The sequence below is a fragment of the Mirounga leonina genome, unplaced genomic scaffold (genome assembly GCF_011800145.1).
Source record: "Mirounga leonina isolate KUSES-001 unplaced genomic scaffold, KU_Mleo_1.0 Mir_418, whole genome shotgun sequence".
NCBI lineage: Eukaryota > Metazoa > Chordata > Mammalia > Carnivora > Phocidae > Mirounga > Mirounga leonina.
This window is the reverse complement of record NW_023270739.1, coordinates 21,703,698-21,731,412: the sequence shown is the minus strand read 5'-3', so window position 1 is coordinate 21,731,412 and position 27,715 is coordinate 21,703,698. Positions and strand designations below refer to the sequence as shown.

Below are 27,715 nucleotides of genomic sequence, written 5' to 3'. Positions count from 1 at the left end.
ATTGAACTATTATCATATACTATCATTCTGAACTTAATTATTTTTTTCATTATGATTTTTGGTAAAGCTCTGGTGAGTTGTCTTTAAAAGCCAAAATGGTGCTTTGAGTGGCAGCTAGATATATTTAAAAGCTATATGGCCTGTCTAGGTATTACATGATTCATAATTGGAATACTTATCACCCCTCCCAAGCCTCTCCCCTAAACCATTTGCCCATTGCTGCTCTCTCAGCCAAACTGACAGAATAAAATTATTGAAAATATCACTTTGAATTCCTAAATATTGTCACAAGATTTCTTTAATAATGCAAATGACAAATTTTAAATAGTACATTCTGTACTGATGTGTTCTAAGTAATCCTGAAATAATAATACAAAATATTCAAAACAGGTGAGATTGAAGAAAGGAAATGGGTACTTTTGCAAAAGATTTTGCAACAGGTTCCCTTCAAATAATGAATATATATTGCTATATATGATTCAAATTTTATTTACAGATACATGTTTGCAGCAATACATCTGTTGTGTGAAACACTGTCCCTCTATGAGCATTTACAGAAAAGAGTTAAGACATGGGGCTGTTCTGGAGTATCTTCTACCGGGAAACATACTGTTCGTCAAACAATGGTTGAACACATTTTTAAATAACCTTGTTTATCTACATGGCTCTGAAATTAATAATTGTTTCAATCACAATACAGCTTGTTTGGAAATTGCCTGCAAGATCTTTTAGGAAGACAGAAAATAAAACAAAGGCAATATAAGAGAATTCATAAGGGCACCAACTTAAAAGACTAGATGAGTTCAAATTCTGGTTATGAGGCTTAGTCTTTATAAGAGTTTGTGAAATTAACTTCCTCATTTCAATTTTCTTATTTATAGAGTAAGAGTAATAATACCTATTCCACAGGGTACCTGTGTGAGGCCTGATTAAGATACTGTATATAGTTAAGCAATATATCAGGAATTAGTAGCATCAAATGCTCAGAGAGTAACTGTTATTATTATCTGGCCAACCATATTAAAACACTTTTTTTTATTAAGTAATGTCAATGCCCAACATGGGGGCTCGAACTCATGACCCTGAGATCAAGAGTTGCATACTCTACCAACTGAGCCAGGCTGACACCCCAACATATTAGTTTTTAGAAGTCCACCATTCATTCATTCATTCATCTACACCTTCACCAAAGAGTTTTTGAACTTCAGTGTTAACATGAACCAGAGGCTGAAGATATAGAGGAATACAGTCATAACTAACTCTTCAGTGAATCAGGAGAGATATGCAAATACATAATTACAGACAGTAAATGTTGTATCAGCGGTAGCCTAGGGTGCATGGGAACACAGAGAAAAGAGCAATAACTGCCTTATTGCAGATATGAGTGTTGTTTTTTTTTTTTAACAATCTTAACAATTTGGTTTCCAAAATAGGCTGAAATTACTCACATTGCCCCTCGGAGGAATTTGGTGGCAAACAGCTTTCCTGACTACTTTGTCTTACAGAATTAGGTTACTCTCCTACTACATGTTCTTTTCTTTGGATCAAATAAATTCCATCTGCTCTAACTCTCCTTTTGTGGATGAGAGTATACTGAAAAAAAGTAGGGTATGATCTATGATCCTCTTGTTTATAGGGAGATATCCCACCATGTAGTCTAGGACAAGAGTCACAGCTGTCAACCTACGTGAACATAATAAATATGTAAACAGGAATACAAAATGGCCAGGGACATAATGGGAGAGTTATGGCTTCCTTTATTCTGATGGGGTTGCTAAAGCTTTTGGTGGTGGAGTCAAAGGAAACCATTGTTCCCTTTTCTCCTTATTCCTACCTTCACCCGAACTCTAGGAGTCGTTTGCACACCTTTCATTCAGAGTGATCCATGATGCCAAGCTTACTGTTGAAACAACCAGTTGAGTTCAGCATTTTACCCCTTTTAAAAATCATTGGGACTCCTTAGTATTACCTGATGGCTGTAGCTTTTGCTATTCTGTTAGCAAAAGCGACACTGGGAGCAAAACACCCTGAAAGTATTTGCTCCTGATTTAGCTTTTCTAAAAACAGAACTCAAAGTTCAAGGCCCTCAGCTGGGAAAGAAGCAGCTTGTCAAGGGCTTTCACGGCTGCCCAGTGGCCACTCCCTCAGCAGAGCCTCCCAGCCTCCCAACACTGTCTTACTCTGAAAAGGCCAAGGCCCTACATAATTTCTGATGGGGAATTTTAAATATCAAAGCCATTTCAAGAGCTGCCCCCTGAGGTTCTTAGAATTGGAGTTAAGGGCAATGACTGAGATGCAGTTCTAAACAGAAAAGAGACAGTATGATCTGTTATTACTGTATCAAGCGCAAAGTTAAATGTTAGATAAAATTAAGTCTTCTACCCTTTTTGGTACTGTTTTCTCCTTTCCTTCCACTATCAGTTATTTTTGCTAGTGCGTGAACAACTATGGAAAAATAAAGAAAAATTTGTAAACAAAGGCAATTGGCAAAGGTAATATGGTTTACCCCTTTACTCTCCTAGGGAACATTTTTTTATTCATCCTTTAAATATAATATACATTGTATATTGAATGTATACATTCAAAGGTAGCTAGTGCCACAATATTCAAGATGAATGTTAATTTCAAATAAAATTATGCAAGAATAAATCTAATAAGAAAATAATCTAAATTAAGACTTGCTTTTCACTTACTGAAGTGCAGTGTCTCCTGAGTTACTGTATATCCCACACTGAAGGAGACCCACGTATGCATAAATCTAGTCATTTGTGCCCCTACTAAATGCTTTAAAAAATAAATGTAAGGTATTTAAGTATGTTTCCTATAAACTTTAAGAGTAATGCAAATAAATACAAAAGTCATACCCTTTATTTTTAATGCTTTACTATGTGACCACTCACTGCTCAGACCCTCAATTTGATTTCTGTATCTTTCCTTTCCTGTTTACTAGTTGTAACTGAGCCAGTTACTATTTATTCCTGGGTATATCTAAAAGATCTTAGACAGCCAAATGGCCAGTTTTATATTCCTGGGTTGCTACTTCAGTTAAAACTGAAGAAGAATTTGTCTGTACTTTTGAGTGTACAGACAAATTCCGCTACAGGAAAACTTTTAAGTGTAATTTTAGACACTGTATTTCGCTCTGAGGAATTTGGTTATATCAAACACCACTATCTTTTTGTTGAAGAAAGCCTCCTGTATTCCCAATCCACGCAAGGCACCATCTAACCAGGCGCTTAGTCAGGAAACTGGGTCATCCCTAACTCCTTTTTCCTTTGGATAAGGAATCCCTATTGACCCCATCTACCTTCTCCTTGGAATTGATGTGGTTCATCCCTGCTATAATCTATCATGGTACCCTTTTTTTTCATAACGTATTGCAGTTTTGTTTTTAAAGATTTTATTTTCAAGTAATCTCTACACCCAATGTGGGGCTCAAATTCACAATCCCGAGATCAAGAGTCACATGCTCCACTGACTGAGCCAGGTGCCCCTGCAGGTTTTAATTACATATTTACGCGAATAAATTTATTTATACTCTGTTTACATGGCACTAGGGACTCTGTTTTGTTGTATATACAGTGACTAGGATAGGCTTGCCACAAAGTAAGCACTGAGTAAATCTGTGTTGAGTTTTAAAAAATGTTTGAATTATAGTCACTTAATATATATTTCTTAATGATTGATGTTCTTCTGGCCTCCAGTGTAATCTCTTTATGATTTTTCACCTCCCTGCTGTCTCTATAGTACACTGTGAAGGCCGAGAAGGTAGAAACCACGTCTTTCATCTCTGTATCCCCAAAACCTAGGACCCATGCTGACCCATTTTAGGGACTCACTCAATCTTTGTTGAATGAATGTTCCTTTGAATGAGTGACAACCATGAAATATGTTGATGAACCTCCTGAAAGGCTCATATTATTTCTTTTATAGGTTTTTAGTATTTTAGCACCACAGCATTGCAATCCCAAGACACTAGAAACAGAGCAAACAAACAAAAGCACACACAACAGAAAAAAGCATAGAAACAACAACAGAAAATTGAAATGGTTAAACAGAACAGATTATCCTGAGTCTTCCCAGTGCAAGACTGTTCCCTACATTTAATACTTCACCAGTCGAGTTTTATTATTTATTATTTGTGATAAAAGTTCTTTATTCTAACTCTGTAGGAGACATTCCCCACCCACAAATGCCTTTCACTGGCAGCGCAATTTTTTTTTCACATTAATCAATCTTTTTTCCTCACTTTCATCCAATTACATCTAATTACGACTCTTTGTTCTAGGGAAGTAAATTATGTTTTGCCACTCCCTATTCCCCTTACACCTTTTGAGTGTGTGAAGAAAGTTGTGTTCTTCCTGAGCAGTTTCCTAGTTGAGAATATTCAACCTCTTTCATATTTATTCACTAGTATCTCTCTTTTCTTGATTGTTTTGTAGGCCTACATGGAACACTCCTCAGTTGTCTCCATATTTCTTATACTAAGATTCCTTAAGATAAATGTAGCTCTTTACATGGCTGTTCATCGGTAAGCAGGGTCTTATTCAAAATCCAATACCATAAATTTCGTTCCTTTAAAAATTATTTTTGGTTCTAATACATATGTCCAATTATTTCTGCATTTTAAAACTCATTTTGTTTTCATCAACCAGGACACAGTGTAGAATCAAAAACACCACCTAACTCCTAAAGATTGGTAAATGAGAGAGCTTATATAAATTGCTTAGCACAGTGTATGGCCCATAGTAGCCATTTAATGAATACTACTTCTCTTCTTTATAGCCCATCTAAATTTTCCAGGCTTTCTGAGAGTTTTGACATATCATAATTATTTGATTATTTATTGCTTGTTCTCATCAAATGCAGAATGGCATATTATTTATTTATTCAGTGAATTACACTTTCTGTTTTGGAGACATGTTAGAGAACTTCATGACCTCTCCCACTTCTCTTCCCAAATGTGACTGACTTTTATTATTCATCAGTTCATAAAATTTCTCCTTTTTGGGGAGGTGATTTTAATTTATGTCATGTGACTTTTTTAAAGGATAGTCCTAGTATGATTACTACATTATGATATATGATTTTTTTCTATCCCTTTCACTTCTTAACTCTCTGGTTTTACATCCTGGATTTTTTAAAAGCTGAGATTAAAGTTTCCCAACTATTATTGCCAAGTGACTGGTTCTATTTAAAGTTTGCTTTTCAAAAACAGTTACTTCATATCGATTCTATGCTGAAATCATTGCTTTCAGCATAAAATGAGGATGTCTATGTTGTTTATACAATGTAAAATGGATTCGTGTGGCTTTGTTGAAACTATAATTTGAAAGAAAAGCCCACTAACCTGCTATAAGGAAGATACTTTAATGACCCTTGGGAAACAGTCCTTTCCTGATATGGACTGGAACATAGGTACATCAGTGAAAGGTGGAAAGTGTCGTGGCTTTACCTAAATGTGTCATTGTGTAAGGTACTCTGGATTTAATTAATTTCAAAATTTTACTTCTGGGACAATTTGAAGGGAAAGAATAACCACGCTAAAGGTAGAATGAAATAATTATTAAATAGAGGTACAAACAAGCAGAGAAACACAGAGATTCTTCTTGGGAGCATGATAAGAAGGTGATATTTGAATAGACTGTGAAGGATGGAAAGATAGTCTGCAGCAAGATAGTCACCCACTCTAGGCATTGTGTTTCCATCAGTTGAGCAGTTTTCACCTAAGATAGAAAGAAGAAAAGAAGAAGAAGAAAAAAAAAAACAAGAAGAAAAAAATAAAAGAGATAGATTTGGATGGATGATAGAACTGTTTACAGAGATAGCTGGCTAGGCAGGGTAACGGTAACCAAGTAACAAAATAGTATCTTGGTAAACACTTGGTTTAGGTTTTGGGGCAAAAGGACCAAGTTTATTTTTATTCACTCTCTGCTGAAAGGCAATTGACTACATTTATTTTGGCCCACCAGGGAGGAAGGAAGGGCATGTCAGTTTTTCAAGAAGTTGTTTACTTTGACAGGGAATAAATCCTGCTTTCTTTTCCATTTGCTGATTTTTCTTTAAATATGGAGAGAGACTATGCAATAGTTAAAAATATGTCACAACATAAAAGTCAATAAACTTATTGTAAAGGAACTAACTGGCTGTTTCCTAAAAAAAGAGAGCTAATTTTGTTCTATAAAGTGTTTCTTCAAACATCATTTCAAACCATGTGTTCTATTAAAGCATGAGAAATTTTCTGTAGAGAAGTGTCATGGAATAGCTAGCTAGCTGTCAATATTCCACACCCAATTTCCCATGCATCTAACATTTAAGATATTCTTTGGTGTCAAAACGGGGTTGGGGGGAAAATGGAGCTTCATGAAGAACTACAGTCAATGATAATTTAATCCAACACAATAACATACCTATAGTAGTGCTATGTTCTGAAGTATGTGAATGCAGAAGTAAAAATAAATTGTCAGTGTAATGGTAAGCTAATTTTATTATAAATTCCAGTCTCATTACACAATAATGCACTTTAAAATATGAGGTATTTATGGTAAATCAATTTATATACTACGAATAAGAGGGAATTCTCTGAACGGAATTGCTAGGTATTTATTTTGAAACTGTTACATGAAAAACAGACATCTTAGAATTCTGCCAGAAATTTTTTTTCTTTTTGAGAAAAGCAGAGGTTCTAAGTTAGACATTCTTCAGTGGAAAAGATAAGTAACGTGAATGCTTATGAGCGTTTATATCTATCATTGAGTCAGGGAAAATGTCTAGCCAGAGTTTTAGTAATCCTTTAGGATTTTCTGTCAGAGATATGGCTAAGTCAGTGAGTAGATTAAGTTATAGATGATTATTAGTTCAAAATCTTTCATCCAAGGATGGAAGTGAGTAGAGCTCACACTAGAAACAATGTTATATGTAATGGTTCTCAAATGCTGGCCAGGGGACCAAAAGGCTGGATCAGAATCACCAATGATGTTTTTTAGGGAAAAAAAAAAATGCAGATTTCTGCCCTCAGTTTCTGTTGGAGATTCTGATTCAGAAGATTTAGGGAAGGGCTCTGAGAATTCATATTTTCAGTAAGTGCTGCAAGTGATTCTGATCCATTGATGGGTTTGGGAACTAATGACTAGATTGGAGCAGTGCTTGAGATCAGAGAAAGAGGCAAGACTTCATTCAAAGGAGAGAAACCATTCCATTTGTGGTGTAGAGTCTGAGTCTATCTGAGTTCACGATTTGAAAAATGAGCTGATAGTTTGAAATTGGGGGGAATACTTAAACCATAGAAATTGGCCAATGCTACAAATCAGGGCATTTCCCCACCCTAGAAAGCTAGCACGCTACTGTTCAGTGGGGTTATTCTCACATTTTTAATATGTCTGCCAAAGGAAAATCTACTTAGGTACCAACTGGTACATAAGTGACATTCAAGATTTTAAGTAAGTTACTCTAAAAGAGACTGCTCTTCTAAAACAGAAAGATAGTATTCCTCAAAGTATCTTAGTACACAGTGATAATTATATTTTCCCTTTTACTTCTTTACCTTAGCAACCAACTGGGTTGAGCCTCCATTCTGCTCTCAGCCCTGGATTCAGCTGGAAAGATTCACATTTTCCCTTGTGTTTACAGACCTTAAATGCACTGTCCTTTACATTTTTTTTTTCTGAGTTGTAGAAATAAATTTAGTTTCAATGATCTCTACTAGCCTTAAAAAAACAAACATCTCTGGAATCCTCAGAAGTGCTTTCTTGGCTAGGGAAATGTGTAGTTGATTGTTTGGGTCCCACAGTTGGTTCTGCTTAAGGCTGGAATAAAGAGGAAGTGAGAATAGAGTTGATTTAATTACTCACAGGAATAAATCTTTTGGCCAGTAGATTTGGTTTAGAGCTCTTCTTATTCAGGTTTGATGAATTTATGACCATCAATTAAAAATGTATACATAAAGACAATAGCATTTAGCAAAGTGCTTGTCAGGAGAGTGGGAGGGAATAAATAGCCTGGAACATCAATGGTGCCAATAAATCCTTGGCTTATTTGGCAAAGAGCTGTGAACACAGTCCCAAGATTTATGTCACTGATACTTGAATGGAATAATGTGTCCAGGTAAGTATTCTATTAAATGTATTCTATGAGGAAGAATAACATGAGTTCATTTCACTTTCTAGATCAACTCATTAAAGTCAACAAAGGCAATCATTGATTAAGAAGTAGGACAGACACTGTGTTTGTACTTTTAGAGGAAAAAATAAAAACAATCCCCAAAGAAGTATCAAAGGCATCTCTTCAAGGGAAGTCTTCCCTTAATTGCTTTCACCCTACCCTACACTTTCTCTAAGACACTTGCTGTTATCTCTTTCATTGCATTTTGCTCATACAGTGGGAATGATAATAGTACCAACATCAAAGAGCTTTTGTGAAAATTAAATGAGTTAATACATATACAGCCTTTTGAAGAGTAAACAGAGACTAGTAGGCACTCAACAAATGTCAGCTATTATTTATTATATCATCATCATCACCACAGTGTATTGAAATAATCTGTTACTTACATTTGTCCCCATTTAAAATTAAAGGTCTTTTAGGGAAGACCTGTTCATCTTTACAGACCTAGTGCTTTACCACAGTGCCCGACATAGAGGAGATACTCAATTAGTGTTTCCTGAGCTAAACTGGGGCATAATTTATACTTCCAGTAAATTTTGTCTTGGCTGCTGCTTCAGTCTTTCAATGGTTCCAAACTCCTGAGAAGATATTAAGTAGGAAGTAAGGGAGAGATGGTTTCATAAATCATCCCTGGCAATCCAACAGACTAGACTGCCCAGCTTTAATTACCATTATGTTTGTGATTATTCCACTGATAGAAATGTAAGGTTTATTATTTCCTTGATATACAATTGTAGGCTCTAGCACTTAGAAATGAGGAACAAATATACAGAAGGAATCTTCTAGGATATGTCTTCCCAAGTGAAGTCATATAGATTTGTCACTCTACAATAGCAGTATTTTCCAGTGTGTTCTGTAGAACACAGGTCCCACATGAAACTCTGTAAGAAAAGTGTTCTTTGGTTAAATTTGAGAGATACCTCAAAGCTTTATAGGAAGTGTAGAATGAACATTAGCATATTAAATGCTCTGAGAAACCCTGAAGAAAGAAATCTTTGATTGATTCACCAGTTCTTAAATTTGAAGGTCATAGAAAAAAATTTTCCTTATCTAATTCCTATTGACATCTCATGAAGTTAGTGTTCCATGAATCAAACTTTGGAAAATGTTACACTATGGAAACATATTTATCCAGATACCATTTTTTCTCAGTAAATCTCTATGTAATTCATTTTTATAAATTCTAAGTCCCTATGCACACAAATAGAAATGCAAATCTTGGTTAATTTGGATGCTCAGGGAATAGTGAGATGTTCTAGCCAGCTTAACTGTAGAGTAGTGCTAAGATGCATTTAACCTTTGTTGAAAAGCATTCTGGGGATGCTTGGCTGGCTCAGTTGGTAGAGCATGTGACTCTTGTTCTTGGGGTTGTGAGCTTTAGCCCATGTTGGGTGTAGACATTACTTAAAAATAGAATCTTAAAAAAAAAAAAGAAAAGCATTCTGAAGCAATCTTAAACTTTAGTATGATACAGTCACCTGGGAATTTTGTTAAAGTGCATATTTGATTCAGTAGGTCTGGGATGGGATAAGAAGTTCTGCATTTTCTAATCAGCAACTGGATGATGCCAATGGGACTGGTCTATGGACCACACGCTGAGTAGCAGGTTACTTTTCCGCCTTGGTAAGCACAGTAGAATAAATATAATAAAATTGTTATTTTGAATAACATTGTACATGTTGATATAAACACACACTGAGATAGTTTAAATTTTTTAATATCGTATCATAATATTGACATGTTTTCCTGATACTACCTTCTTCAGAAAAGAAAAGTGGGAACTAATGGGGAGAAAAGTTCTAGTTACAGCAATATTTCTATCAGCATCTAGCATGAAATCTGGTACACTGTAACATTAATGTTATGTACAGGGGCCCCTGGGTGGCTCAGTCAGTTAGGCATCTGACTCTTGATTTTGGCTTAGGTCATGGTCTCAGGGTCCTGGGATCAAGCCGCACATTGGGCTCTGCAATCATCAGGGAGTCTGCTTGAGATCCTCTCCTTCTCCCTCTGCCTCTTCCCCCACTTGTGCACGTTATATCTCTCTCTCTTTCTCTCTCTCATAAATAAAGAAATCTTTATAAAAATAAAATGTTAGGTACACTAACTTATTTATCATAAACTTTATTATCAGAATTAATAATTCTGGGGCGCCTGGGTGGCTCAGTCGTTAAGCGTCTGCCTTCGGCTCGGGTCATGATCCCAGGGTCCTGGGATCGAGTCCCGCATCGGGCTCCCTGCTCGGCAGGAGGCCTGCTTCTCCCTCTCCCACTCCCCCTGCTTGTGTTCCTGCTCTCGCTATGTCTCTCTCTGTCGAATAAATAAATAAAATCTTTAAAAAAAAAAAAAAGAATTAATAATTCTGAAGGTGACACATAGACACATCTGTTAAGGAGGTGGTCAATAATATGAAAATATTGCTAAATAAAAATGAAAAAACTCTGCTAAACATATTGTCAATCAAATAATATATTACGGAGAGTGTGAAGATAGGGGGAAAAGGATTAGATGTTCTAATAAATGTTGGGAGTTACCCCTGGCTCAGAAAAGGGAAGAGAAGAACAAAAAGAATAATATTCTGAAAGAAGGTGCCAGTAAAGAAATCCATGCTAGGGAAGTTGATGCAGACAACTTGTCCCACACATATGCTGGAACAGTCATAGAATGAATGGAGATGTGCCTTCCTCAGCTGTCTAATCAGTGGATCAGGGTGCTGTCCAGAGAAGGAAAGAAGGAAACACAGATCTTCCCCACTAATCCATCTACCTCCTACAAATTATGCTAAAAGGACTAAATTGGTATCAGTTATTTTCATAACTTCCTTACTTGGTACATTAAATACCACAAAGGTATTTGTTTAGGGGTGATTAGCAGTTTGACTCATTAATAGTAGTTCCTATCTTCAAGTCTTTCAGAATCTCATGACAACTTAAAGTGTTGAGGAACTAATTCAGAAAAATTTGTTATAATTACCTTATAATGTTTCTTTTTAAAAAAAATATATTAATGTGGTCTTGATGGGAGTTTTCACTGAAATGGCTTTGGTGCTTTTGGTCTTCTAATACTTAGATAATGCCTATAAATATCAACTTGGCAGGGCCCAGGAAAATTATGCTAACTGATATTTATTGGCTGATTATCAACTACTTGTGGGTAGTTCAATCAGCTCCATCTCACTGACTGAGATGTCCAAGATGAGGACATCTCCAGCCAACCACCCATCTTTCCTACTACTCTCATTCCTTTACCTTTTCTTGCCTTTCCCCCTTCTTTCTTGCCTCTATGGTCATTCTGCATTTTTTTCAGTTCTCAGAATATGTCATGTTCTTTCTTCCTTCTGTTCCTTTTTGGCACTGTTTTTTTTTCTCCAGACGGAATACCCTTACCCATGTTATGTTGATTCCTATTAAACTTCAGGTCTCAGGTCTTACATCAAAACTCAAAACACTCAACTCTTGTTAATTGCTCCTCTTATGAGCTCTCCTCCGTACACTCTAACACAATACTGATACTTGTGTGATCTAACATACATGCACACACATATACACACTATTTGCCTACATAAATATATGTATACATACATACATACATTTACACCACATATACCTAAACACTGTGAAAAGACTGTGTCTCTCTTATGTGCTAGTTTTAGCTACAGTCTCACATTTTGCTTATGTTTTCATAGAGTAGTTTGGGGACCAGAACTTGTAAGTTCTTTTTTTGTACAAGTCTCTGGAATAGTTATGTAAGTAGTGACCATTAACAAGGAGTCACCTTTTAACTAATCTTCCTTTTCATATTCTTTTTATAAAATTCTGAAGTAGTAAGCTCTCTAGGATATCAACAGCTAGAGCTGTCAACCTTTTTATATTTTGTAAGAATATGAGCCATAGCTTGAACATAGCACAGTAACAAAGAGAAAACAAAACAAAAATTTAAAAAGGTATTTATCTTGGCTCCAAGTCTGCCAATAAACCTTTTCTATTTCTGTTTTTAATGGTTAGAGAACTTTGTTTTGTTCCCTGATGTATCCCAAACACTTGGCACATAACAGGCACTCAATATATATCCATTGGATGACTGAATGAACAAATATGTAAGTTAGGTACATTGTACAACATACTGTTTCAAGTCAATGCTATTTAATTGTATCTTTGAAAATGTATTTTGGGAAAACGTTGCCTGTTGTCCTACAAGATAGTTACCTTATGTATCTAAGTCACTTAATGATAAATTAACTTCCTTTCCTATTTTATCTGCTTGGTAGTTAGTACATTCTCGTTTTTAGACATTTCTACTAGTGGTCTGAAGATATGCAATACACATATCTATCTATATCTATCTATCTATCTATCTTTTTTTTTTTTTTTGAGATCTAATTTTTAAGTAATCTCTACACCTAACGTGGGACTTGAACTCACAACCCCGAGATCAGGAGTCGAATGCTCCACCGACTGAGCCAGCCAGGTGCCCTTTTTTTTTAAATCTTATTTTATTTTTTTATTATTATTATTTTAGTAGGTTCCATGGCCAACTTGGGGCTTGAGCTCACGACCCTGAGATTAAGAGTTATATGTTTTACTGACTGGGACAACCACACACCCCTCTATTTATTTAAATATATCCTGGAGAAAATGGTATTAGGACTGAATATATTGTGAATCTAAGCAATTTTATAAGCAGACCCTTCATTCAGCCCTTGGGGTTAAGAAGTCTTTAGTTTATTCCCTAAGGTCCTGTGGATTTTAAAGAAGTAATTACCTTTGACACAGGTATTTTTGATCAATAAAGAGTAGAGACTCTGTAATATTATTTCCCACCTTCTATCATATACGACAATAATAGTTGTTTTAATACTAGTTTTCATTTCTTGAGGGCTTACTATAATAGGCAATGTGCTAAACAGTTCACATACTTTATCTTTTTTTTTTTTAATTTTATTTATTTATTTGAGAGAGAAAGAGATAGCAAGAGAGTACACGGCGGGTGTGGGGTGGGGTGGTGGGGTAGAGACAGAGGGAGAAGCAGACTCCTCACTGAGCAGGGAGCCTGATGACTCCAGGGGAAAGGGGCTTTATCCCAGGACCCTGGAATCATGATCTGAGCCGAAGGCAGATGCTTAACTGACTGAGCCACCCAGGTGCCCCTCACATACTTTATCTTATATAGTTCTCATTACAGCTCTACAGGGAGAAAAAATATCAAAGTCCAAACAGCTTTAATAGCTGGCATAGGGTCACACAGCCATAAGGAGCAGGGAAAGCTTCTATTCTAGATCTTTTCAAAACCTATTAAAATGAAAGTTTGAGTACAGACAAGGAGCAAGAGTAAAACAGAATTCTCAGAGAAATATTAGGATGTAGATAGAAATTTTGAGCTCAATGTTGAAAGTGAGCTGGGCCACCTCTGTCTTCTACAATTTGAGAGAAAGCTTGTAACAAGCAAGCCCACTCAAATTTCATGTAGATATCACCTGTCTGATGTTAACAATATGTATTTTTCAAGAGCAACAGGATTTTTTCCTTTAAATTAAAAAAACAACAAGATTTTAAATGATTATTTCCCATTGTATTGCTCCCTTCCTGTCACTGTTTTTGAGCTAGAACATGGAGTCCTTGGTGGGGAAAGGAAGTGCATGTTCATCAATCTCCATTAACAATCTTGAGTGTTTTTTGTCATCTAATAATTTCTGAGTTGATAGATGTATAACTACTCATGTAGTTAGATGAGCTATTCATCCACACTGGACATCTACTGAAGCTCCGACTGTACCCTTCATGGTCACGTTTTAGATAATGTCTCATTAATTGAGCAGATCTGTTAAAATTCTACTCTTTTTTCATATAAACCTCTTGGAACTATACTAACAAAAAAGCAAAATCCATTCTATAAGAATTTAGTATTTTGGGGGATGAGTAGGAGATTATTGTTATGTTCTAAATTAGCTTACGATACAGGGGTACATAAGGGCAGTGTCAGCCGAAGTGTATTCATAATGACACCAAAACCTGTGGTTTTTCAGGTGTTCAAATTCACTGCAGAGATGAAAGCTGGAGTCACCCAAATACAGATAACCACTCCTTATTTCATTGGTTTGAGTCTGCTTATTGCCTACGTCCTACTCATATATTTAGTCTTAAGAAAATTTCACATACTTTTTTTTTAAAGTAATCTCTACACCAAACGTGGGTCTTGAACTCATGACCCCAAGATCAAGAGTCACATGCTCTACAAACCACGGCAGCCAGCTGCCCCTTAAGATAATTTTAAACATATCTCCCTCTCCATCATTGTTTTTTTCTCTTTTATTTGTCATCTTGTTTTCCCAAATGTGGTGCTACAGGAAACAATTTTACTTCGTGCAGAGTGATAAAAGAGATTACTCTTATGAATATTATACTCTTTTCACCTAACAAGTTAAAAATTCATGCCTCTTATCAATGAAGAAATGAACTAGTGTGTGTGTGAGTGTACTGTCTGAGAATTTCATGACCTCTCTCCCATGGACCAGCGTATGAAGGATGGCAAGATGCATCTCTTTTGTACAAGTCAAGCTTTTTTTTTTTTTTTTTTCCCAGTAATCACTAGTTCACTTACTTTTGCAAGCATCTGGAGCAGAGAAGGGTCTCCGGAGGTCCCGGTAGAAGCCTGGCTTACATCGCTGGCAATGCTGACCTTCTGTGTTGTGCTGACAGTCATTGCAGACGCCACCACTACGATTACCTGATGCCTCCCACACATTAATGTCAAAGTGACAGGCATCCGCATGCCCATTGCACTTGCAGGCTGAGGGGGAAAAAGGCATGGGAGGGAAAACAAATCATTTAAAACAACAAGTTCTCTAATATTCAGGCACTTAAAAATAGGGTAAGCTGATTGCTAATTTTTTTTTATTCAAATATAATTAACATACAGTGTTAGTTTTTAATTTGATTTTTAGCCTTTTAAATAGTGCACATTTTCACAGTACAAGAATCAAAACAGCATATAAAAAGGCGGAGGCTTTAATTTAATTTAAAAAATTTAAAAAATTCAAATTTAAAAAAATTAAGTTTTAAGATATGCCTGAAGGTTAGCAAAGCGTAGATCTGTCTTCTTAGGCAGAGATATGACTGTTTCCTTAGCAACTGGGGTTGACACTTATTTTGGAAAGACTATTTGAGTGGCTACCCATTTTTTTTCCCTTTTTGACAGTAATACTTTACCATTTCCATTCCTGCTGCGTCCCAAGGACCAGTATGTCATCACTGTGGGTCCCCTGACCGTGCTTAGAAAACTCTACATTGTCAGACGTTATTTGAAAATGAAAATTCATATTGCAGATACAGGCCTGAATTCATGCTCTCTAATGAGCCTCGAAGGAACCTTGTAGTGGACAGGGGTTAGTAGCTTGGCAGGTAGATTGATTTGTCTTTCATGAAGCACTATTCCTCAGCTATTGATGTACTTACTGGTGAGTACAAGACAGTCTCCTGTAGAAGCCTAGGTTTTTTGTGTTTTTGTTTTTTGTTTTTTTGTAGAAGAGGTTTGCATTGTTTCTTTTGTAACAATTTCTCAAGGGCATTTATAAGATTATCAATAGCACCAAGTGACAAGTCCCCGTGTTCTATATGTATTTAGATACACAAGTTGGTGTCTGTGGAAAGAGCAGAATGGCACTCTAGGAATTTAGGAGAAATTCTTTAGATTCTCTTGATGAGTGATTTAGAATAAGAATCCAGACTTTTTCCTGGAGGTCAACTGTGTTTGTGCTATTGTTTTTTCATTGTTTCCTTGACATGTTATGATATTTTGACGAGACTCATAATCTTTAAAAAGCATAATATAAAACAATTTAAAATTTATGCTTAGAGGAAATCCTTTACATTTCCTAGAAACTAAAATAAATCAATTAGGATTCCAAATTATGTATGGGAGGAGACTTCCCACAATGTTACTGACAGTACTTGCCTTTAAATCCTTGTCAAACTGAAGTTTGTGAGTATAAACATTGTTATGGACATGTGTATTTCTCTGAACATTTTGAATTGTGAAGAAAAAAATGGTCTGTATTCCCGTATTTTTTACCCTCTTATCTAATCTCCAACCTCAAACCCGAAGTTAGCCCTAGTAATGCAGTCTCATTCTTGATTAACTGGCTTAATTTCAAATCCAATTTGTCATTTCAGGTACCGTAAGTGAAAAGAAGGGCACTATGGTATTACGGAAAAAACATTTAATTTGGAGACTGAAGAGCTGGGATCAAGTCCTGACTATTATTTACTAACTTTGGCAAGTTACTTAATCTTACTGAGCCTCAATTTCCTGATCTCTAAAGTGGGATTAACACCACCTGCTTGCTTTCAGGGTTGTTTTGAGAACTGAATTTCTCTCATTCAATCAATCATGCTATAATTCGATATCTCAGCTTCGAGGGTAATTGTATGCCATAATCCTCAGTTGCTCTTGTGTCTAGCCATGTTTTTATTATGTCAACTTCTCAAGAACAGTGCTTAGATCCTGGTCCTGCAAAGTGTCCAAGAAAATGGGCAACACATTGTTGGCAAAATAGTCATATTGGCAACTTTGCAAGCAGTGACTGCTTCCAATGGTTGAGGTCATAGTGAGCAGTGATATGGGCTATTTGTGTAGGTTACAGTGCCTGTCACCCACCACTTTATATTGTGTTTCTAGAGACAACTCGGAGTCCACCGATAGTTTACAAAGAAGGCTTTTAGTCTTGTGGGCTTGGTACTCACTTCTGCACTCTTTAGGAGATCCTGTTTTGCCATCAGCTGCCTCCCAGGGGCGGTCGTTGTATAATGGTGCACAGTATTGGCAGTGGGTACCTGCTGTGTTGTGCTTACACATACACTTTCCATGGACCTACAAACAAAAATAAGTAAGAGCTGTGAGGCACAAACAATGCTGGGAAGTAATATTCTTCCCACAATCTTATCTCATTGGTTGGCTGTAGCCATATGACATTCATTCACTTTCCTAAAGAAATCATCAAGATGTGAGATCCTTTATTTAGTTTGTCCTGTGATTAATTCAGAGGTTTACATAAAAGGGGCACCTGGATAGCTCAGTCAGTTAAGCGTCTGACTCTTAACCTCAACTTGGGTCTTGATCTCAGGATTGTGAGTTCAAACCCTGCGTTGGGCTCCACGCCCAGCACGGAGCCTACTTAAAAAAAAAGAAGTTTACATAATATATTTTTCTTGGCTATCATTTATGTGACCCTAATGAGTAATTCTGAGGTACTGGCTAGATATTTACTTAAATTTTTAATACCTTAATACTACATTTTCACTGTAGAAAATTTGGAAATCTGTAAATATGATTATTTCATATCATAATCAACATTTGAAGTTTATTTTCCAGTACTTTAAAAATACAATTATACACATACATACATATATATATATATATTTTAAATATTTTATTTATTTATTTGACACAGAGAGAGCAAGAGAGCACAAGCAGGGGGAGTGACAGAGGGAGAGGGAGAAGCAGACCCTCTGCTGAGCAGGGAGTCTCACATGGGGCTTGAACCCAGGACCCTGGGATCATGACCTGGGCCAAAGGCAGACACTTAACTGACTGAGCCGCCCAGGTGCTCTGATATACAATTATATTTAAAACTTCTTTTTTCATGTAACAATATGTTGATATCATCTTTCCATTTCATTAAATATTCTTGTATAGCACACGTTTTAATGGCTCCCTTGTATGTTGTACAATTTATTTGGCCAATCACCTATTTTTGGTTATTTAGGTTTTTAAATATTTTTGCATATTATACTTTAGTTCTTTTTTTTTTTTTTAAGATTTTATTTATTTGAGAGAGAGAGAAAGAGCACAAGAGGGGGGAGCGGGAGAGGGAGAAGCAGACTCCCCGCTGAGCAGGGAGCCCGGCGCGGGACTCGATCCCGGGACTCGATCCAGGGACTCCAGGATCATGACCTGAGCCGAAGGCAGTCGCTTAACCAACTGAGCCACCCAGGCGCCCCTATACTTTAGTTCTATAACAAATATCCTTGTAGCTATTTGTGTACATCTTTATTTATTCAGAATGTGTTTTCCAGAAGTAAAACTGAACAATCAAAAATACATATATTTTTAAGGCTTTGAATATATTTTGTCATAATGACCATAATGATTTTCTTTTAATTCCACAGTTCAGAGTAGTCGAGTTTATTAAAATAGTGTTTCTCATAGGGAGGAATACTTCAGTAGAATTCTCTAGGATCTGAGAGTTTTATGAGGATTTTAATATTTTTTTTTTTAGAATCTTACCAACAGTTTCTAAAAATTAAGATCTTGACCATCTTGAATATTCCCTAATAACGAAGGATTGCCATGAATTCCAGGACCAACATGCACTTATTGACACATGATGTCGTGACTGCACAAATGAAAGCTTTGTAAAGTAGCTCAGAATGCGGTTTCCAAATTTGGATCTATGAGATGTTTTTTTGTTTTTTGTTTTTTTCTTTGAGAAACAGCATAACAGGTAAATTGGCATGAAAGTAATAGATAATATCAACTAGTCAAGAGATATTTAATGTATATCTACCAGGATAGGTAGTATGTTAGGCAATGTTTGGTACACAAAGCATTACAAAACATAATTTCTGTGTTTAAGAATAGTATAATGTAGCTGGATAAAAAAGATTTACATAGAAAAAATTTACAGATAAACAAGACAATAAATACTGAAGAAAAGAAAAGGATGTTGGAATTTAAAAGATGCAGGAATCACCAGAGATTGGCAGTTGTGGAGGGCTTTAGGAAGGGGGTTGGGGCTGGGCGGAGCAAGATGGCGGAGGAGTAGGAGACCTGGATTTCGTCTCCTCTCAGGAATTCAGCTGGATAGGGATCAAACCATTCTGAACACCTACAAACTCAACAGGAGATTGAAGAGAAGAAGAGCAACAACTCTCTCATCAGAAAAGCGACCACTTTCTGGAAGGTCTTTTCTGATTTGTTTAGAGTATATTTTCTGGGGACGTGGTTACTCTGCTAGCATTTTGTTCTCTCATTAATCTATTCTCCTCTGCACAAAATGACAAGACGGAAAAAATCACCTCAACAAAAAGAACAAGAGGTAGTACCGACTGCCAGGGACCTACTCAATACGGACATTAGTACGATGTCAGATCTAGAGTTCAGAATCATCACTTTAAAGATACTAGCTGGGCTTGGAAGGGGGTTGGGTTTTAAGCTAGTCCTTAAAAACGGGTGGTATATCTGACAGGCAGAAGGGAAGAGACTTCCCAGGAAGAGGAAACAAAATGAACCAAGGTATGGTGCTGGAGGCTAGGGAGAATCTGTGAACAAAGTTTATTTCAATACAGCCAGAATATTTTGACTGCAGTGATAAAGGAACTACTAGAAATGACATGTACTTGGAGTGGCCAGAATCAGAAGGAATCAATCCCCAGAGTTCAACAAATCTGGAAATAGCTACACCAGTACATTGATGTACTACTCCTTGACCTCATTTAACACCAGAGTAAGTTGTGTTTTCATGCCCAGAAGCCCCTTTCTCTTTCAATTCTCTTAGCATGTCTTTGGTTCCACTAGTGGAGGCACTTTGGATCATGCATTACCCAAGTCTGATATGACTACTATAGACCTTATGCTCACAAAATATTCAAGTGCAGGAATTATATAGGGCCTGGAGGACTGCAGGCTACTTGTGAATGATCCACATGAGGCCTAAGTGTTGTAATCTGCAAAGTTTCATAAATAATGATTTTGGTGGCCATCTTGCTAAATTTCATTTCTGCATATTGTAATGTAAGGTTTTTGTACTAAATGAAAATTAATTATAGCTGTCCCTTTAGTTCTTAGGGATTAATTAAAGTATAACTTTTTTTAAAGATAAGATTGGCTCCTTAGAGTACAATGATGTTGCAGAAATTTTTGTTAATTTTCCTTATAGGAACTGAGCTGGTGTTACAGATTCAACTTACTGACTTTGGTCTTGGAATACCCAAGTGTGCATTGAGTTACACTTGAATACACTTGAATACCCAAGTGTTGAGTGTTTTCTTGGGTTTCTCTTTGTAACTATCTCTCCTAGGAGCTATTTATATGTAAAGTCCCACAGAGTTGTAAGATACATCTCCCTTCACACATGCAGGTGAGTGCTAAAGACAAATGTGCACTTAAATTTGGATATCTGCAGGAATTTAATTTTTACTGCTCTATAAGAGTGTGGTCTTTTGGGGTGCCTGTGTGGCTCAGTCAGTTGAGCATCTACCTTTGGCTCAGGTCATGATCCCAGTGTCCTGGGATCAAGCCCTGTGTCGGGCTCCCTGCTCAGAGGGGTGCCTGCTTCTCCCTCTCCTCCCAGCTTGTGCTCTCTCTTGCTATCTCTGACTCTCTCTCAAATAAATAAATAGAATCTTAAAAAAAAAAAAGGAGTGTGGTCTTTTTATCCCAGCTCTTGGAAATGTGATTTTTCATATATTCTGGTAGAAATGCTCCAGTCTTATTGCTTTTATTAAATCTTTTAAACTCAACATTCCTTATCATGATGAAAAAATAGAAACTCTTTTTCAAATAACTTTGGCATGGGAAGATTCTCTAAAGGCTTTCAGTAAAAGCTGGATGCCGATTTCTAGCAAAATAGAGTCTTTGGAAAAAATGAGTAAGAAAAATCTCCCAAAGTTGAAGAGTTTAGTAAAGTGAAGACACAGTTCTACCTGTGTGACACATTTCCACTGGCAGAAGTTGGTAGCATAATGAAAATTAGTGGGAAGAGTAGTTTTGTAATTATCTAAATTCTATAACCTGTAAAAAAAAAAAAAAAAAACCCACGTACAGAACTCCTAGGATACAAATATTTGATGACATTAGAGTCAGAATTCCTAGAATAAGCCACCCCTAATTCACCACTGCTGTTATGTGGAGTACTATCTGAGGGAGGCATTTTAGAAAATGCTAAGTCTAAAGTAAAGTAAATATGGTAAAGACCAAGGTTCATAAATGCTATTTGTATAAAACTTCTTAGTCCTCAAGGCTGTGTCTTAAAGAACACAGGATTTTCCTCAGGGACAAAGACAAAAGAAGATAAGAAACCCAAAGGAATATTCTGGGAAAATTCCATAAATAAAGAGGGCATGTGTTGGGGAGGTGAGCTCTAAATAGATCATGGAACACATTAAATATCAGCTTAGGATGCTGGAATTTACCCTGTAGGTACTGAAGATCCACTGAAGATCTTTGAATAAGGAAATGATTAAAAGGTATATTAAATACACTTTCTTACCTTCTTTCTAAAAAAACCTTCTTTCTACCTCATTCCTATCTTGTCTCTTGTGTTCTTTCTTCTACTTCCTCTTTTACTATTTCTTTACTATATATATATGTATATATAGTAAAGATGTATATATCTTTATATATATATACACACCAGTTTATGGGTTTGTTTTTTTACCTCAGTTTATGGTTTCCAACAGCCCATGGCACTCACATGTATTTTCTGATAATGCTCAAAAATTTAAAATGCTGTTAATTCTTATTTTATTGCCTTTTAGCATCCTTTCTCCTTTTAAACAACCATTTATTGAGTACTGTATAAAGATAGATGTTGTGAAGTATTGTTCATTTTCTTTAGAGGAACTAAACTATCATTATAGGTCAATTTATCAGGTTTGGTCTTGGAATGCCCAAGGCCTATAAGTAATTTCACCCAGCTCCTAGGTTAGCCCTGGCCCACAAATTCCAGGCCTCAGGAGGCCACAGACATCTAGGGAAACCTCATCAAACATTCACATGTATCACAAGAAAATGGGGACAGGTCAGTTCCCTCTGGAGTAAAGATTTCAGAGCATTCCCTTGCTCCCACATGCTGAGAATTGGGATGAACCTCCCAGGGTCTGAAAAATGCCAGCCCAGCAAATTTTTCTGCACACAGAAAAATTCAAGGAGCTGTCATTTTGAGAATTACCAAAAATAGCTGTAAATCATTATCTAGACCATCTGAAACAAGAAGTCCTTCCTCAGCGATACAACTGTTACTGTTCAAGCTTGAAAGATCACCCACTATTTGATGCTTGTGAAAAATGTGCAAGTAAAACTAGGTCTTTATTGAAACAAAAAACAAAAAACAAAAAACAAAAAAAGGAAACTTTAGTAACAAGTTAAACATAGCTCTAGTTTGGTACACAAACATGAATTAGATAAAGGGCAGGAAAATGGGATTATGTACCTAAGGTGTAGCTGAAGAAGAGTGGTGTCTGAAAGGAGAAACTGACTTTAACAACAAGTTTATAACTCCTAATTATCTAAGAGGTACACCTTGGCATTCTGGTTATTCTATGCATTTCATAACCCCCTTTCTTATACTAAGTACTTTATTCTGTTAATGTCAAAAATTTTCCTACTTGTATCTAATATTATTTATTTGTTGTTAATATTAACCTATTTGCAAGTCATTTTTAGCATACTTATAGGGAAGGACTCATGCATACTTTGAACCACTAATTTAAGAAATTATTGGAACAGCATGCTCATTAGAACAGCATGCTCATTAGTAGCTATACACTTTAGTGACAAATATATATTAGAGCCAAATAGATAAGGAGAGAAAATGCAATTTCTTCATATTTGAGGCTACAAACATGGGAATCTAGGGTGGGGGCAAAATGAGGAAATTATTATCTTTCACATCCATCACTGGAAGATTGATAGGTCTTGCCTCGAAAAGCTGCTTCTTCATTGTTGTTCCTTTTTGGGCAGAAGACCTTCTAGTAGTTTGCAACCATGGAGTTGAGTAAATTGGTCATGGCAAGAGGTTGTGAGAATTGCGGGCGCCTGGGTGGCTCAGTTGTTAAGCGTCTGCCTTTGGCTCAGGTCATGATCCCAGGGTCCTGGGATTGAGCTCTGCATCGAGCCCTGCATCAGGCTCCCTGCTTCTCCCTCTCCCACTCCCCCTGCTTGTGTTCATGCTCTCACTATCTCTCTCTCTCTGTCAAAAAAAAAAAAAAAAAAAAGCTTGCGAGAATTGGATCATTGGTACTGTGAGGTGTATGCATTGGACAATCACTTATCAAGATGTTGTAGAATACGTAAACATCAGGTGGGAGATTGGCTTAGACAACTTTTAGGGTCCTACCAGTCTTAGGGTTCTATGATTTTAAGGCCTGCTTCTCTGTGTTGGGAATACTGATTGGTTGTAGGCAACTATCCATAATCTTTTCTGAACTACCAAAGAAGACTTATGTGGCCAGGTCTTGCTGCCATCTCACAAAAGCAGAACATTCCCAGATCATCTGAAAACCAAACAAGGGAGAGCTAGGAGAGTATCTCTTCTTTGCTGCAGGCACTTCTTGTGTCACAAATGAAGAAGTAAATGTTAATAGATAGTCTCTGAAGACAGACTTTCATTTGTTGATACTGACTATACCTAAATGAACATAAATTCTATTCTTTTTATTTTTCTCCTACTGTTTTCCTCCCCTGCTGCATTTCCCCCACTGCTTGTGACTAAAGAAATTATAGACTAAATATCATTCTAACTCCTGCCTTCCAAATAAAGGTATACTTCATCATCCAGTGATGCTTGCTACAGACATTCACCATAATGGAAATTACCGGAGCAAAAAATCAATCTGGTTAATGCTTTGGAGCATTAATTGAATTCTTTTAGGAATGCCTGATAAAATTTGCTTCCCAACTGCTTTCCAAGAAAGAAAGGAACAGCTGTTGTTCATGTCCTACTAAAAATTAGAATGAAATTAGTGGGGGGAAAAAGACTTTACAGCTAAGTATTCAGAAATTCTTGAATTTCATAAAGTGATTTTCTTGTGCTTTGGTGCCATCGTTTACATATACATGATTTTATTTTCATCTTTCCCATTCAACTTTGAATTCCAATGGCAAATGAGTCTTCTTTTCATGCTGTCATTGGAACTTTAAAAAATGTTTGTGAAAAGAGAATGCAAACAGTGCCTATTCTATGAACCAAAGGAAAATGCCCACTTACAGGCAGCTGCAGCAATTCACGGAACTCCATTTAGCTATGACAAATGATTTAGAAGTGGAACAATGCTACACAGCAATTTAAGACAAAATGTGAAGGCAAAAACTGATTAATTTCTAAAGAGATAGTATGTCCCTTTTAGAAGAAAAGGATTAACTTCTAAAAGAATGAACTTCTTATGCATGCAAAGAGATAAATTCTAATAACGGGCTAGCCTGTTAGAGCCTGCTCCTCGTATGTGGGACAAAAACGCAGACAACAATACTACAGCACCAACCTTTGAATAGAAGGCATTGTGAGGAAAACATGTCTTTTCATTAACAAATAAAATATTCCTTTTCCCCATTAAAGGTTTGCATGTTTTAATTTAACAGAAGATGTGGGAGTTCTATGGTGAATATGAAGCATAATAATTGAGTTCGGTGGAAAAGGGGGCTTGAAACATACTGTCAGAATGGGGCAAAAAAGGTTGAAGGCTGAGTATTCCAAACCCTTGCCCAATAATATATATAGCAAGAATGCAACCAACTGAAAAGTTTTACAATCCATTCATCGGTCTGAACTTGGACACTAGAGAAAACAGCTCTTGGAAGAAAGTACAGGCAATAAAATAAAGATAGGTATAGAGCAGAAACAATTGTGATTAAAGAATGACAATTGGCCAGTGCTTTGAGACTTCTCTCGTCTCAGCCAGTTGCCTGAAATTCTTCCCGTAGAAACTCATTCCTTTAGCTTTAAATGGGGTTGTAGGTCCAGGAGCTCCCTACAAAAATGCTCTTATGCTCAAAAGGGGCAATTATTGTTGCCCCTTAATTATTATCAACAAACATATCAGCTGGGATTATAACCATCTGTTCTCAATCCTAGAACTGGACTCAGAGTTGCCTAGAGGAGGAAGTGGCTTCCTGACTAGGAGGAAGGGAATGTCTTAGGGGGAAAGGGAAGGAGCCAAAGACAAACTATGCCTACGTTCACTATTTTGCCAAGAACCTTGCTTTGGCTGATAGAGCTGGAAAAAAGCATGAGGGTAACCAGTGCAAATTTCATAGGAAAACTGCATTTGATGCACCGTATGGTAATCATGGGCTTATCCGCCTCTCTCCACTAGACTGTAAGCCCCCCCCTTTTTTTTAAGATTTTATTTATTTATTTGACAGAGAGAGACATAGTGAGAGCAGGAACAGAAGCAGGGGGAGTAGGAGAGGGAGAAGCAGGCTCCCCGCGGAGCAGGGAGCCCGATGTGGGACTCGATCCCAGGACCCTGGGATCATGACCTGAGCCGAAGGCAGACGCTTAAAGACTGAGCGACCCAGGCGCCCAGACTGTAAGCCCTTTGAGGGAAGAAACTGTGGGTTAAATTTCTTTGAATCTCCAGTAACTGACATATAATAGGTTTTCAATAAATATGTGTTAATTTTTTTTTCATTCGGTAAATATATTTTATTTTATTTTTTAAAAGATTTTATTTATTTGACAGAGAGAGGCACAGCGAGAGAGGGAACGCAAGCAGGGGGAGTGGGAGAGGGAGAAGAAGGCTTCACGCGGAGCAGGAAGCCTGATGCGGGGCTCGATCCCAGGACCCTGGGATCATGACCTGAGCCAAAGGCAGATGCTTAACGACTGAGCCACCCAGGCACCCGGTAAATATATTTTAATGGAGCATTGATAACATTAGTTATTGGATTTAGTTCCATTTTATAAACTTGCCAAGAAGGCAGGGTACCAATTATGCATTTGAAGTGGGAATAGGATACTTTCAATTGTTTGTCACGAAGCAGGATTTTGGGTAGAATAGGATTGAAAGACATTCAGGTTTGTCCAGAGTGCCTCCTATAAGGTGTATCCTAGCTCACATCGGGGCAAGGCATGTTGGTAAATATGTTCTTATCTGTAGTAGTCATCTCTAGTTGTTCTGGAAGATCTGTAAGGTTAAGGAACATGGGTCAGTCATGGAGAGGAATGAGAATAATAATAACAATAACGATGATGATAAATAATAACAATAGTAGTAGTAGATAATATTGAGTAGCACTATGTACTGGGCACTATTCTGGTTTACTGTATAAGTATTAACTCCTTGGATTTACACAAGGATCCTATAAGGTAGGTACAATGATCATTGCCATTTCACAAAGGAGGAAACTGAAGTTCAAAGAGTTTAGATAATTTACCTAAGGTCACAAAAGCCAGTAACTGCTAGAGCGACAGTAGTTGACTTCTAGCAGACTGACTCCAGTCATCATCTTAATCCCTAACCTATGCTACGATAAAACCCTAGGGAGTAGTATGCCAAGTCCCTTTATGGTGTTACCTCAATAAAACAGATGTGTTCCAAAACAATTTGTCCTTGAAGAGTTCTTCAGGACAGAGGCTGGTTTGGACTCAAAGTGAGTCATTTCATGGGGGTTCTGGTCTTGAGTAGATTATTAGTCCTATTCCTCTGGGAGAAGCCTAGCAGTTTTGGAGATAGGAGAATACTGGAAGATTGGCCCCCATCTCCCACACCTGGCATGAATAAGTTGAGGGCATATAGAGGATCTCATTGGTTCAGTGCCAAACCTGAGTACTGAAAATTCTAATGCCTCCTAGGGGGCATTTCTGGGCCACTGGAAGTTTTACTTCTCAGAAACTCCAGTGAATAAATTTACAAATGAAGATAACAGGAATGTAAATGAACTCTAATTAAAGATTTGCCCTTTGTGGACAGCACCTCTTTTATGTTATTTACTCTCCCTATTAGATGTGATCTGGTAGGGATGGCAATATCATATAGTGTGGTGATTTTTATAGTCAGTATTATTTTAGGTTATTAATAGCAGTAATAGTCAGTAGTAATTTAGGTTATGGAGAATGGTTAAGTGAGAACACTGTACATAACCTAATGATTCAGATATATTTTTAGATCCGGGTTGCTGGGTTATTTCCATTTTTTTATGTACAAAATTTTGTATGCCCCCAAACTGTGATTTGTGTATCTAAATGGCAATTTATTTGTGCCATTGTGCATGCTCTTTACCATAAAAAATCAGGAGTTGAAGTAGTATTCAGAAACATGCATACACAAACACACAAGATTTTCAAATGCTACCAAATTTGTGTACTCCAAATTGTGTACATTTATTCCAAGATTGTTTAAAGATGTGGTTCAGCAGACCTTTTTTTAAAATAGTAAGACAGCTAAACTAAGAACTAAAATCAAGTTTTGTGGGTTATCTTTCGGCATACATCATGGTCCCTTTTGAAAAAATTAGATGATTGGTCAAAACCAAAACAAAAGAAAGCAAAAACAAACTCCCTAAACATAGCTATCTGCATAAAGGAGGGCAGAAACTGCTTCAGGGCAGAGAAGAGCAAAATTTGTGCCTTTAGATAAATTACAAAACACTTTTGGGTTTAAAAATATTGTTAATAAAGTAACCTCATTTAAAAAGCCAAGTGAAAGGAGGTCTTAAAATATTCCCATTGTTTTAAAATGTACTATTGACTCAACAATGTATTTTTTTGTAAGTGAGCACTTCAGTTTAAATTTGGGGTCCTTGAGTAATCTTAGGTAGGATTCTCTCTCATCCTTCA

At 36.8% G+C, this 27,715-nt stretch overlaps 1 protein-coding gene across 3 annotated transcripts in view; it reads right to left on the bottom strand.

Annotated features, from left to right (window-relative positions):
* The window catches only part of NTN4 (netrin 4), a 115,663-nt gene that overhangs the window by 24,177 nt on the left and 63,771 nt on the right, over positions 1-27,715 (bottom strand). For all 3 annotated transcript variants that reach the window (XM_034987811.1, XM_034987812.1, XM_034987813.1), the window contains exons 4-5: positions 16,902-17,028; positions 14,761-14,949 (exon numbers count right to left, since the gene is read on the bottom strand). In XM_034987811.1, coding sequence (XP_034843702.1) covers positions 14,761-14,949; positions 16,902-17,028 — 316 coding nt within the window. The remainder of the gene's footprint in view (positions 1-14,760; positions 14,950-16,901; positions 17,029-27,715) is intronic.